Source organism: Hippoglossus stenolepis, chromosome 14 (assembly GCF_022539355.2).
Source record: "Hippoglossus stenolepis isolate QCI-W04-F060 chromosome 14, HSTE1.2, whole genome shotgun sequence".
Taxonomy (NCBI): domain Eukaryota; kingdom Metazoa; phylum Chordata; class Actinopteri; order Pleuronectiformes; family Pleuronectidae; genus Hippoglossus; species Hippoglossus stenolepis.
In genome coordinates, this window is record NC_061496.1 from 9541866 (window position 1) to 9556971 (window position 15106).

The 15106-nt window shown below is 41.0% G+C and overlaps 1 protein-coding gene across 3 annotated transcripts in view; it reads left to right on the plus strand.

Moving 5' to 3' along the window:
* The window catches only part of kdm4b (lysine (K)-specific demethylase 4B), a 43050-nt gene that overhangs the window by 11686 nt on the left and 16258 nt on the right, over positions 1-15106 (plus strand). For all 3 annotated transcript variants that reach the window (XM_035176497.2, XM_047342932.1, XM_047342933.1), the window contains exons 6-8: positions 1805-1854; positions 6918-7021; positions 9657-9794. In XM_035176497.2, the coding sequence (XP_035032388.2) occupies positions 1805-1854; positions 6918-7021; positions 9657-9794 (292 nt within the window). The remainder of the gene's footprint in view (positions 1-1804; positions 1855-6917; positions 7022-9656; positions 9795-15106) is intronic.

The window sequence follows — 15106 nt, forward strand, 5'->3', positions numbered from 1 at the left end:
ATGAAAAACCAAAACTCAAGGTCACGTCGCTTAACTCTGACCAATAAAATGAACCCTCATCTGACATTTCTCTATTGTTGACTTTCGCCTTAGAGCCACAGGACAAATTGCAACTCATTACCTGATCCAATTGTCTGTCATTACCCATTCTCTTCAAGTGCAGAATGCACACATTACAAAATGCTCAAAACTACAACAATGGCAGAGAGGGTAATTAACAGCAACAATGTGTGTATTTAAATACACGTGTTCCTTGTCACTTGCGTGCTCCCAAATTGCATCAAGCACTTGGGTAAAGAGCTTCTGATGGTGGTTAGCTGTGTAAATCCAGGCTGTAATAATACAACACTAAGGGATGCTGCACCTGTCTGAAGTTCTCAGGTTTCATCTACAGGTGGCAGTGTGGCACCATGTCTTGGCTCCCTTGTCTGAAATCATCTTCATCTTTTATTTTCTCTGTTTATTATTTTTTCTCTCTCTCCCTCTTTCTCTCTGTGTCTCATGCTCCTGTTTGTTCTTTTTTCTCTCTCTCCTTACGTGTCGTAGCCTCTCACCATCACTCAATCGTTCTTACTTTCTAACGCTCTCCTTCTGTTTCTCCCTTTTTTTTTTTTTGTCAAACATTCATGTGGTTGTTGAGTCTCAAGTAAGGAAGGAGAAGTGTAGACTTTTTCTTTCACCCATAGTTCATTGCCTAAGGTCTCTTGAGTCTTCAGCAACCCAGAGGAAATAATTGTAGTAATAAAAAGCATTGTAATAACGTCTCAGAGGGATGAGAGCTGAGCGTTGCTGGCTCCATCGCTTCATGCTGTTTTACAAATAATGTTGCTGTCTAAATGCAGCATCTGATGTTTGGTGTAATGATACAGACTTTACAATTCCCATCTATTGTATTAACAGCACAGACATTTTGACTTCCTGGTAATGTTGATATTCTCTCCACTCTCAGAGCAACACAGGGCTTCTTTATTTGCACGGTAATAAAACCGAGTGGAAAAACACAAAGACAATTCATTCCTTCCTCCCTCCGCACCCTTGCAAACATTGACCAAAGCAGTGATTGGTGTGCATGATGTGTGCATAGCATGCTAAAAGGGAAGGTTGGGTAGGGAGGGGTGGTGAGGTGTAGAGCTCGTGTGATTTCATTTCTTAAAACGGTAAGTGCTGAGGGCTGTAAAATAAGCCAGCACTCCCAAAACAGTCATTTCTCTTGGTCCTGCCCTTCACCAGTCATTTTTATCTTTCCCACCAAACCTCCTGTTTCTCCTCCTTCGTCCCTGCAATTTATTACTTGTTTTAAGGCTGTTATGTAGGGAAGCGTTTTGTGTTTTCATACTATTTTATTAGCTTTGATTCTTAAGGTGTGTTCAGTGGTGTGTCCGCTTGAGCAAATCCGATTTGCTGGAGTGATCGTGCAGTTTTTTAAATATTTATTTTAAAATTTTTGTTATTGGTCTCAGTACCATTGTTCTTCTCATTTCTGATAATTGCAGTATTGCTGTCTTGCTCATATGGTCGTGTCTTTGCCTCATCTGCAGCTGCAAGACTCTTTAAGTATTTCTTAGTCTGCTTTATTTAATACCTTTTTAGAAGTTGCATGAGTGGAATAATGGAAAAATGTTCAGTGGGGATTTGAGGGAATATTGGAAGAGGAAGATTTAGAAAAGTAAGAGGTTAGAAACTAAGGTGTGATTGTTTTTGATGTCGATGCTGATGTCAAACTCTTGTCCTTCTGCCTTAGTAAATCTAAGGAAAGACAATCTTTCACCAAACTGATCAGGATTTTTACCTCCTCTGTTTGCAGGTACGCCATCCCACCTGAACACGGCAAGAGGCTGGAGAGGCTGGCACAAGGTGAGGAACTGTTTTCAGTTAAAATCCTTCATACCTTAAAAACATAGACGGTAGCACACATCTCAAACACACTAACCCATTCTGCCTTCCACAGGAGAATAGAAAGTAAAGTAGCAGCTCTCGGCTACATCCTGTCTCATTCCCCCTTAAGCACAGCACGCTTGACGCTGTTAAGAACGCTTTACCACTCACAATAAACAACCTCTCTGCAGTTTCTTGTCTGGCTGACACAGTGGTCCTCGCAGTAAACAGTAAGAATACACTGTGGAAAAATATGTTTTGCTTGCATTCATTGGATGAAAAAGTTTTACATTCAGCTTTCCTAACCACGTATAAAGACATGGATTTATTAGTCTGCACAGAAGGGTTTGGGAGATGGAGCCAGGAAGTCAAGGTTCTGTTGATACATGCGCCTGACCAATTGCGATCAATCATGATATTTCACCCCATTTTAATAGCATCAAATAACTTGTTAAAACTAAACACTGCAAAAATGTATACTTACATCAGTAGTATAAGAACTACCTAGATGAACAACCATCTTTAAGAAAAACGTATTTGACCCATCCACTAACATGGAGGAGTTGGGGTTTATCACCTATACTGCAGACAGCCACCTGGGGGTGATCAAAACAGTTTTGCTTCCCTTTTGGGGAGCAGATTTTGACAAATCTAACCCATTACAACCAGTTAGCATGACGGTGTCAGACTCCACCTCTAGTTTACCTGAACATTAAAAGCTTTGCTGAATGGTTCTAACATGAGTTTTTTTTAATTTTTTTTTTATTATAAGTTCCTGTCTGTCCAGTCTGACTCAGATAAATGGGGTCTGAAGTGAGATAGTCTTGAGTCATTCTGCCTTGAGTGTTTCGTCAACCATCTGCCCCCCCCTCTCTCTCTTTGGCACAAGATGTCTCCTTGCAACTCTCTTCAACACACATTCTCATTCTCCTCCTCCTCCTCCTCCTCCTCCTCCTCCTCCTTGTTTTTATCACTTAAGATTAACTTGTGTATAGCATGTTGTTCAGAGCACGGTAGAAGACGTGGGGACGATGAGGGAGAGTTGTTCAATCCAAACTACATGAAATAGACACATCGTTTGTCCTTGTTGCTGCGAAGAGCCCAGAGCAAATCAATAATCACCAATGCAGAGCCTCTGTCACTTGCTATCTCTCACTTATACGAGAGTATGTGTCATATGTTGTGCACAATATGTGACAGACAAGTGAGCCTCCCTTTAAAAAGGAAAAACGGCACAGTCCACGTAATAGTAAACACCTTTCACAGTGTCAATAGTCCTGTGGCTTCAACATTATAAAGTGATTTAATGTTTTAACTCATAACTTTAGCAATTCTTCTGTGACAGAATCATTTTTGGAAGTGGTGGACCTAAAAGACATGCAGCCATGTTGATCATCAGCAGTGAGCAAGCCCCATTTGTTACTCTGACTGTCATTAGTGTCTGTTCAACACGATAAAAACACTTCAAAAACACTATTAAGAAGAACCACTGCTTAGACCAGTTTCATATCAGACATTAATAAAAAACAATGGATGTTTCTATTTATTTATCTCAGTTCCACAGCCCTTGTGTTCTTTGTGTTGATTTACTGCCCCTCTGACAGACAACTGAAAAAGTACAATTGAACGTCTCTTAAAGTCTCAAAGTCGACGTTCCCACTGGTGAACTCCGGTCAAATCCATTTACCCGTACTCCATAAAGAAGCAGTTGTCCGACGTCACTCAACATTGGCTTATTCTGTAAATGTAAACCCCTCAAAGGCGACATTAAGTATTTTTGCCTACATTTACTCAAAGTAATATATAATATCGTATTGTGAAAACTACCCTGAAGAATATATTGATGTCAAAATAACGTAACAGAAAACATTTGTTAGTGAAAATTCTAACATTCCTTTGAAGAATTGCGCGTCGTTTAAAACTGACAGTCCTCACTTGCCAAAAAATCACCAACTTTTAACATGTTTTTTGTTTTGGTTTGTTGTAGTGCACCTGAAACACTTTTTGGCTGGAAATTGTAATTTTCAACTGAGAAATTTTGACCTCCAAATTTGGTTGGAATACAGAATAAAGAAATAAAATTGCCAGTTGCACTGATACTGATAATTTAATAAGTCATTGAGAGCTGTTCATCTTCCCAAGCTGATAAGGGCTAATTCACTGTTTGTCGTCAAATCATCCAGCTGAACATTTTGAGTATTTCACAGTAGTCGGCCAGGCTCATGTTTTTATCTGTAGCTGAAGTTTATAGTTGTTGATTAAAAAAATTATTATGAAGTAAAATTTAGGATGTTTTTTTCTCCAACACCAATATGAGAGAATACGTTCTGTCATAGTAATCGTGATTTTCAATGCGATTGTTGGACGATTAATAGATAAAGATACAAATTGATTTGATATTGGATTTGAACGTGTTCAGATTTGATACGTGAATTCCATACTGGAACTGTAGATATGATAAAATGCTCTCAAATGCCAATCTTAAAATACATGCAGTAGGCATCTGTTGTCATTTTCCATATCGGCGTTCAGCGTTCACTCGCAGTCAGATCGCAGCCCTCCTCTCTTATCTAAGCAGCTGGCAGTGGGAGGGAAGCAGCGCCAACGTTATTTAACAAGCACCCACTGACCTATCAAAGCCATCGTCAGCGCAGGCAGCCAACTGTTAACGAGATCCTAAAAAGACAGTTATGAGTGTCGTAGGAATGCCTAATGTGGCTGGGACATTGGTCCTGTTACTTGAAAACTCCTCTCCAAACATTTTGTCACAGCGACAGCCGCTGCTCTTATCACTCCTCATTTCCGTGTTACTTCATTCAATACTTCAGACTTTTTTTTGTTTTTTGGTGTGAGTGGGTGGGAGGGGGGGGGAGCAAGGTTGGAAGTAGGAACTTAATTTTCAAACTCGAAAGGACAGAATGAAGCCTTTAAGTTAATATTACCCCGCAGAGAGCTCAGAGAGCCAGCTGCATTTTAATGGGGATTAATACCCGGGCTGTGTCGGCACATTATTCACCTTTATCAGCTCCAACAAGCAGGCAGGCGACGAGAGAATAGAGGCCCTCTCTGCCTCTCTGGCTTTGTAGAGTAGAACAGAGGCTGAAACAATGCATCGAAAATGAAGGATGAAATGGTACCGATTATACTGTCAGTCACATTAAAGTTTAACTGGGTGGATGCTTGGTGACCCCCTTTTGAGGTGCTGGTGGGTACAGACAGTAAAGAGAGGGAGAGTAAGTGAGGAGAAACTCTCCCTTTTGATTATGCAAAGACCATCTGAGTTTCTCAGTCTGCAACAGCACAAGTCATTCGTTTTACACAGAGAGAGTGTCAGGGCTTTGAATACCCAATATGTCAGAGGGGAATATTATGATCTCAAAGCGGTCTCTGCTTTTTAAGGAGAGGGTTTGTTTTGTAACACGAGCGGTAACATTGCTAAGTTCCAGCAGCTTTGTGAGTTGCTTCTGCAGATGACAACAGTTGTAGTTGCAGTCGCGCATTGGCCCAATACACGATATTAATGGTCTTGTAATGTACTATGACTGCAGAATTTCTTTTGTGTGGACAGTTAAAGGACCTCGCTGTATTCTTTTGGGATTAATTACACAGCAAACAAATAGGATCATGGTTACAATTGTATGCCTCCATATTTCAATTCAACTGCTGCTTCTTCTTGCACAGTTTGAATGTTCGCAGCCGTTCCACAGCAAAGCAGATCATCTTCAGGCAAGGTTTTCTCTTTGGTTGCGCTCAGTGGGTTAACAATTTTTGGAAGTGACAGCACCCAGTTTCAGTTTAGTGCTTCCAGCTTTTCTTTGTGCCATAATGCGTTCCGTGAGATTTTCCCCTGAAATCCAACCTGGAGGCTCACAAACAATGCATTTTTATGCACTGAGGTAATGTGATTATACCACACTCTAGGCCATAAATTAATTTACGCCGATGTCAAAGGAAAACCAGGTCTCCTCTTCCAAGTTGCGGGATTTACAACAACATTTCAGCTGAAGAAACATGTGTCATTGACAATACTTTAAAAGCATTCATCAAATACGTATCCGCTAATTAAACTCTCTTCCAAAACTGTCCTAAAGTTAGAGGTGCGGAAATGTATCGTTTCTTCGATGCATCGCTATGTACATAATGGATTCATCTTTTCCGCTACGTTCATTGTTTTTTTTTGTGATGTCCCACCACGGAATAATTATGACCACCGCTGCTTCAGGTTAAGGACAGACGCACATTTAGGTCGGGTCGGTTTTTACAGTGTCAGTCTCCTGTCTGAGTGTCCTCCCTCCACTCTCCCACTGCGCTCACTTTACATTTCAACTATAAACACTGACACTAATCAGAAGTTATTAGGACCTGAACAGTACTGACGTTTACTTTGTGTTTGTTGATTCACTTTACAGTTCATGAGGCACGAATTTTAAACACGTGCGTACCGTGCACATCTAGGTCATCTGCTACAAACAAAACGAGACTCGCACAGCCAGGACATCAGGGTTAAAGTGACCGGAACGATCAGGATTCATGATCCGAGACCATCGATAAATAACTAAATATATGTGCGATCAGTTTTTGACACTCACACACACAGGCGAGGTCTTCCTGCAGATTATCACACATTGCAGAGTTTTATTTAAACTTCAACAGTGACCATCTAAAATATCTTTTTAGAGCACAAATCATGAGGCTAGTGAAGATGCACACCTCAAGTAGTCACACAGCGATAAAAAAATTAATCATGTATAGAAATACATTTCTTTGATGCATCGGAGAAATGTATTAGGAAAACTGAGGAACCAAGAATTGATTATGATAAATGAAGGCTTTTAAAAACAAGGGCTGCAAATTGAACCAAGCTGTTTTTATTGATGCGATTTGCGACTTACTTTTGATTAAGTCCTGCATACAGCACGTTTTTCTTGATATCTAATCATGCTTAGCCACTGCCTCTTGTACTGTTGTTGTCATTGAATGCTTTGAAGAATTGGTTCAGTAAAAGGCCCTGAATGTCATGTGCTCTTTGTGACCCTCTGCAGGATTCTTCCCTGGCAGTTCCCAAGGCTGCGATGCTTTCCTTCGCCACAAGATGACGCTGATATCTCCATCCATCCTAAAGAAATATAGCATTCCATTTGACAGGGTAAGTGGCAGCAACTCCATGGTGCATGATAGTATAGGACATTTTATAGGTCACCTTGAGCATTTTGGTCTTAGTAGAGGGAGTTAAATAGAGTCTTTGTTACAAACTTTTTACTTTACTCTGTTAGATGACGTCATGATGCTTGCACAAAGGTAGAGCCATTTTCTAGCCTTGACACAGTGTTACTCATCATTCAGTGTTCTCGCCCCACTCAAGGGCTGACTCAAATGTTGAGCTGAACTTGCCGGTGGAAGCAGTTCTTCAATATCCTCTGGTTACAAGAGACTAATGCCATTTGAAATGATAAAATTGTGGCCAACAACATTAACTTGCATGTTTTTCAATATAAAGTCCTTCACGATAAACAGGCCACGGTCATTCTCATCACTTTACCATGTAAAATAACGGGAAACAAATTCAATATAACAACTGTATCCCTTTTTGATTCCAGTGCTCTTCGACATGAGTCAAGGCACAATACACCTGAACATTAACATTTAAAAACACTTATCATTAAAGGGATGATCATTATTAGGTTCATTGACGTTGGTGATAAATAATTAAGGAGCTTGAAATATACGCATTCGATACCTTCTATTCTCTGCAACCCACAGAAGTGGGTATTGCGTAATTCACAATAGCGATGGGCTTGTTTCGAATGATTAATAACGCAAGGGAGGTTAGTGGCTCAGCTTTGACGCAAACACCACAACTGCTAGAGGCTGTGGTTATGATACAGTATGAGTAATGATCATCTCTTGTCTGTCATAGAATATTAATTGGCATTTTTTTCCCACCTTGCTGTTTTTGTTCTGTTCAGCAAGCAATATAAATCTTCACATAGCAAAAATTAATAGAAGATTGAAGAGGAAAAAAACTGGCAGAGAGCAGGCATACGAAGTTCTCCACTGTCGGAAGAGGCCCCCCCCATCCCATTTATCTTTTCACCCCCCCCCCCGCTTCAGGAATTCATTATCACAGCGAACATGTTACTTGTTACACACCTACAGTACCTCTCTCGATTCATGTGTAAAAATAAAGCCGCCTTCTTCCGTTCTTGTGAGAGCAAAAAGGGATGTTTGATATATGAACCACTGCCTTTAGCAGAGAAAGTTTTATATCCTGCTCGCAGCCTCTACCCCCGTTTCCCCCTCCATGTCTGTCACCTTGTCTGGCTTGATGTGTCTCTTGATTGCCTGGATCCAGGCTTCACAAAGATGTCGAGACAGACACTGAGATCCGCTGCAGACATGGAGGGCTTAAGGTTCGGGCCAACACATTAAAAAAGAATGTGCTTAACTTGTCCTCGCATTTTTAAACATTCTCAGAGTAACACTGAGCTCATGGGAACGCACGCGAGAGGAGAAGCAGTCATGTTAGACTGAATTAATTTTGCTCACAAGTCAGAAAAGTTAAGAGGGAAGTTGTTACTGAGAAGTTGAACTCCCTGTATATCCTTAAAACCTTAATGACAACTGATGCGAAGATAAGCTTCATTAGTAATAGTGGAATATATTTTATTAATTAGTATTAGATCAGATAATTTTTTAACGATCAGAAAATTGTCATAGCTGCAAGTAATAATTGGTTAAAAATAAATCAGGTGGCTGGTCTCAGCCGTACAGATAGTGCGAGGAGTTCAGACATCGGGAAGCTTGGAATAAAATCACCGGTCCTTCAATTTGAAAGGTGACAGTGGAGGTGGTTCAGGCATCTAGTCAGGATGCCTCCTGGGTGCCCTCTGTTGGAGGTTTACTGGGCACCCCCATCCAGAAGGAGACCCGGGGTAGAAAACGTGCAAATCTAAGCAAGCTTCACCAACAATAGAAAGGAAGTTGTGCTCCAACAATCTTAATGAAATTCACTTAGCCTGGAAAGATATGAGAAGGCCCTCTGCAATGCAAGAGCTGTCTACCATTCCGCATTAATAGAGGAAAATAAAAACAACCCAGGTTTCTTTTCCGCACTGTAGCCAGACCGACAAAGAGTCACAGCTCTATTGAACCTAGTATTCCTCCAACTCTTCATACCAATGACTTAATACGTTTCTTTAATGATAAAATTGTAAACACCATTAAGAAGAAATGCAAAATGGCCACTCAGTAAGTGGGGGCTGAAAGGTTATCCATTACAGTTATTGGACAATTTCAATTAGTTTCATTAGTTTCTTTGAAGTAAAATAACCTAAAATCAAAAATAGACAGAATGTGCATTTAATAGTGGTTCATATGATCTTTGCCACGAAAAATTCAAAAAGCAAAAAGTTATTTTTATATTTGGTTTTACTGAGTCAAGAACACTTTAAATGTTCAATAAAAAACGTGGGAACCAATGACCGTGTTTATGACCGAACAAAACCCAAGTGTCTCCCAAGCCAATAAGAAGGAAGACATATATTGACCTAATTTGTTTTATTTTAGTCAGTTAGTTTATGAGATGCATAGTCGTCTTTATTGGACTTGACTCTGCAGTGGACCTTTTTTAAATGAAGTATTTTCCTCCATCTTCATGGAATTGGCCGGGACTCCGTTGGAATTAACGTCCCAGACAATGCATGGCCATTAAACTAATTAGCAATTAATTCAATTAAATCTTTTTGTATATTGATTGAGATTTGTTTTCCCTTTATCAATAGATCACTCAGAATGAAGGGGAGTTCATGATCACCTTTCCGTATGGCTACCATGCCGGCTTCAACCACGGCTTCAACTGTGCGGAGTCCACGAACTTTGCCACCCTGCGCTGGGTAGACTACGGCAAGATGGCCACCCAGGTAAGATAAGAGCGACTGGTTAATCCGTCATGTAGCGATGAAACGATATCAGAGCAACAGAGATTACAGCGCAGTGTTATCTGTTACACTGCCAATGCGACATCCAAACTGGCGTTTAACTGCACAGTGCCCACATCCCCACAAGAAGAGTGATTTACTATTTTAGCATAATCTCCCACATGCATACATGTAAATATCCAGATTTAACGATATGAACAGAGAGAACACTGTGGAGTTGAGTGTTGTCACTAGTAAAAGAATGAAGCCCTGCTTTTGGCCATGTTTGCAAGTTGGAAAACCCTAATGTTTAAAGATTTTTTGTTTTTGTCAGTTGTCAGTTTTGAGTAATCTAGCAGCATCTGTAAAACGTGTAAGAAAACACATGGAAACCTTTAAGTGAAACTCTTAACACATGTTGACGTGCGAATCAGCAGCGGCGTGTTTCTTTGAATAGATCATTTAAAAATATACAAGTTTCATCTGGTTCTCGGGGTCCCCCGCGACACTAACCATACCCTCGCATCCTTCCATTGATGCTAACTGCCTCTTTGCTCGAGGGCTGCTGAGCATGAAATTGACAGAGCATAGTTTGGTTGTGGACGGGAGCGCAACTACAATGTCCCTTGGAAGAACCTCCCCCCTTGTCTCTACATTTAATACATTCCACTTCATTTTCCTGTTCACTTCGTGTGTGTGTGTGTGTGTGTGTGTGTGTGTGTGTGTGTGTGTGTGTGTGTGTGTGTGTGTGTGTGTGTGTGTGTGTGTGTGTGTGTGTGTGTGTGTGTGTGTGTGTGTGTGTGTGTGTGTGTGTGTGTGTGCCCCTCGTCTCCCTGCTTTCTCTTTACTTGGCTGCATGTCAGATTTATTAGGTGCCAGTTTGCAGAAGTACATCTCCCTCTTTCTCATTTTCGGCCTTCCTACTTTTCCCATGTGGCCAGTTGTAATTTAAGAGCCAGTAGTCCAGGCTCCACCAGTCTCCCCTCTGCCCAACCCAGTGCCCAAGGGAGCATCACCACTAACCTCCACCTCACTCTCCGTCTTATAAAGAAGAGTGGCCCATTCTGCGCTGGTAAGCCGACTTGACAAATCGACAGCGCAGCACCACACCCAGCGAGTCAGGAGAGAACAGCACGGCCAGTGAGACGGGCTCTTTCTGCCCGTCCACCTTCCTCACTCCTTCTCGTTGTCTCTGACTCAGACATTTTCATTCTGTGGGGCTGGTGTGGTAGCATAGTGGTTACAGAGATTGTCTCGTAACCAGTGCTGCTTAAATTCAGTCCCAGCAGCAGTCATTCTGTATGTACTGTAGCAGCATGCTGAAGCCATCCAGGCTTCCTCAGTGTGAATAATTCTGAGTTGGAAGGTTGGCTCAATGTCTTTTTTAGAGTGGGTTTTGAAAGTTTACTTATGTTCCCTCCCTGAATGCCTCCAAATTCTGCCTTATTAATAAGGTACTGGCTTCTCAAACTGCTGTTAATGCACCATTTACATTTTTTGGGCAGTTATACGTTTTTATCTTTTCTTAACAATAGCCTCATAAATCATACTGAAATTAAATGAAATTATCTACATTTTCTGTTTTTTCTCTCGCCTGCCTGCATGAGGGCAGCAACAGGAATCGCTAGAATAAGGCTTTTTAGCTGTGGTTCTAGTTCTGCAGTGACAACAGACACATGTATTCAAAGAAACAAATATAATAATAATACATTTTATTTGTATAGCACTGTATACAAACCAATACTTAAAAATACACGTCCTAATCACACATTGAATTATAAGATACATGTGATAATCACACATTAAAGGCAGTTTTGTTCAAGTTGGGTTTTGAGTAGTGTTTTCAAGGTGGACAATTTAGTAACTAATTATTTGCTTTGTGGTTTATTTTCAAATGTCCTCATGTTGTAAAAACATGAATCATATAACATGTTTTCAAGGCTCTTGAACATCAGGTTTTCAAATACATTACATCGAGTACAATTTAGCTCTTAAAAGGAAACAGGTCACGTTTGGGGATTTTACACAGAGGTTCATTCCCGGCAGTGGTTCATAAGGGTCTTGGAGACTCTACCATACCCACTACTTGACTACTGACCAAAAGGTTTTTTTTTCCGAATTGCTGACACAGCCTTTGTCCCTGTTTCCATTCTGTTGGGAATGAAGACAAATGTCCCCAATTGGACAAGTCATCCCTTATTAACCCCATTTTCAAGTCTTCACACTCAAACAGCCCTGATAAATGTCAGAAAACGAGGACCACACAAAATGTTCAATGGTTTAAAACTAAATCTATGCCTCACTCTATGTAAGCGTGCAAGTACACCCACCCCCACCACTATAGTTAAATAGTTCACCTACATCATCCACCTGCTTGGTTTATCATTCTTTCTCGGCCTCTCTCTTCCCTCTCATTCTCTCTCAAGCAGTCACTTCCCAACTCTGACACTCTCTCTCCTCTCCCTCCCCAACCGAGCCCTGTTCAGTCAGCACCAAACAGGACTGTGAAAGATTGAGCCCGGTATTGAATTTGTCACAGTTTGGGGGCTGCCGACTCACCACACACACACACACACACACACACACACACACACACACACACACACACACACACACACACACACACACACACACACACACACACACACACACACACACACACACACACACACACACACACACACACACACACACACACACACACACACACACACACACACACACACACACACACACACACACACACACACACACACACACACACACACACACACACACACACACACACACACACACACACACACACACAGAGAGACGACTTGGGTGTGCTTCATGTCTGTCTTCTTAAATACAAGCTCCTCAACTGCAGACCCATCTTTCTACTGGCTGAGCGAACACACCTGCAGTCAAAGCAGACCTATAACTCTGTGCTTTGCCTGTGTGCACTTACCAAAGTTCTTTGTTTACTTCTGATCACCCAGTGTCATCCAGGGCTTAGAGAAACCCTTAAGTGTGAACACGTTTGTTTGGATGGAACAGGAAAATATCTTGGCAAGATATTTACGGTTTTTGGCAAGTTTGGTAGAAAACAGCTTGCCAAAAAGCATCTCGCTGATTATTTCTAAAAATAGCAATTAACAGTTTACATGTCCAGGGTCGGTAGTATTCTCCATGAAAGCCTTTCTCCGTTCCTCTGGTGCTCCGTCACACTTTGCCGCCGCTCCCCGAGGCTCCCCGGGTGATTTCTTTCTGTCTGGGTGGAGGTGCAGAAATCATCCTCGCAGTTCACAGTTTAAATGACATCACTTTTTCATCTTGAAAGTGAATTGCAGATCACTCACTCCGTCTTTGCTTGCAGTGCTTGCAGACTTGTCTTGTTTTGCTGTGGCCCAGACAAGCTGTGATTGGACATACTGATGTTTTATTAGACACTAGGTGCAACCTATCTCCATTATACCTGATAAACACAATGTTTTCTCCTAGTTATGTCGATTCCTTTCTGCATTATTAAACAGGTAAGAGAGGAGGATTGGTCTTATAGCAAACACTGCACAGAGAAAAAAACTCACATTTTCAATAGGAAGCAAAGTTCACAGTATATAGCTTCCATGTTCATTATCACATTAGAAATTTGATTTCACCTATTACCACAATTATACTTGAGGTGTTTGCAGGATGTGAAACAGCCCAGAGGCAACATGTCCCACACTGGACCCCACATTTAAGATGTGACTTCTTCATTTCTCATATTAAAAATTAAAATTCCTCACTGAGAATGAACTCACTTGCATTTTATTAGGGTAGCACAATAACATGGCAAGCACAGAGATTTTATGCAGTCTTGGTGTTGATGAAAGTTCAGGGAATTGAGGTGCAGTTATCAAGAACATATTAGAAATATTCAGCCATGTAAACAAACTTTTCTGTTGTAATGACATATGCTTTGTGTTATTCTTGCCACAAACGGCCACCCTGGTTGCCGGAATTACAACTTTTTCTGTGTCTAGTTTGTTTACATTTTATGTAGTTGATTGTTTAATTATTGACTGTATATTAAGAATGACAACCCCTCCCCCTTGTAGGTCATAAATACTTTATTTTTTACGTTGGAGGGTAAGAACAACTTAGTTAATATAGTCATTATTTAAACTTTTTCAACATTTTTCTACAACATTCATCTCATTTAAAAACCTCAACCATTTGAGGAAAGAGACATACAAAGAAATAAGGATTACCATTTCACAGCAGGTTTTAATAGCATTAGCAGCTGGGTAATGCAAAGCCCTGCTGTGAAGTATATTCTGCATTTTGCATCTTAACAATTTTTAATTACCTCTCCGATCATTCCTCATTCTTTAATTCATCTACCTCAGTAACGGCCAGGTCAAAAAAGGCATAAGGAATTCAGTATTGTCGAGGGCTGCCGTGGGTCAAGTCAGACAGGCCAGACTCGAGGCCTATTTTGTCATTAGTACTCAACACATGCAGTCAACTCTATAGGGAGTCCCCACACTCTTGGTTTTCTGTGGCTCCAGCAATTTAGCTTCATTAGGAGCCCAAGTATACTTCAGGGCTCATTGACTGCCTGCCTCAGGGTGAGTTTTTGTTTTCCTAAATCTTTTGCATCTTCAAAATGTGTTCCCATTCTTTAATTAAGTATTTATATGATAATTAAGTGTTACTCATCCTGGCCCTTGAGGATGGCAACAATTTCCATAATCACTTAATACTTTCAGAAAAAATAAAACAAGTATTTATACCTATCTACAAATGAAAAACTTAACCAGCACAGTCAGTGTACGTGTAATATTTATCTGGTGTTCTTCTGCGTCTGTAGTTTCCTGGCATGATGCTATTTCCACTTTCATGATGTTTCATGATGGCATCAATCAGCTGGAACCATGTGCACTTGCCCGTGTCTGCCCTCCCACTCTCTGCTCCAACAGCCTCCACCCGACACCATATTTTAATGTTTCCGTCTGTCAAGTGGTGTCTAGATGAAATGTAGGCTGGATATTGTTTTGCTGGGGAGGGAGCGCCGCTGTGTTTCCAGTAATTGAACATAAGGCTCTCAGTGCAGCTCGGGAAATAATAATAGGGCCAGGATGTAATACAGGAAGCAAGGCACAAAAGAAAATATTTTCATCTCAGTTCTCTCTCTCCTCTCCCATCTCTTGTTTGTTTCATCTCCCTGCTTTTGTTTCCTTCATTTCCAAACTTCTTTTCGCTGTACTTGCCATTTCCCCCGCACTCGAATGCAGCACGGTGGTTTCATTTAACAGCTCTGTCACTATACTGCTCCTCCATCCCCAGTC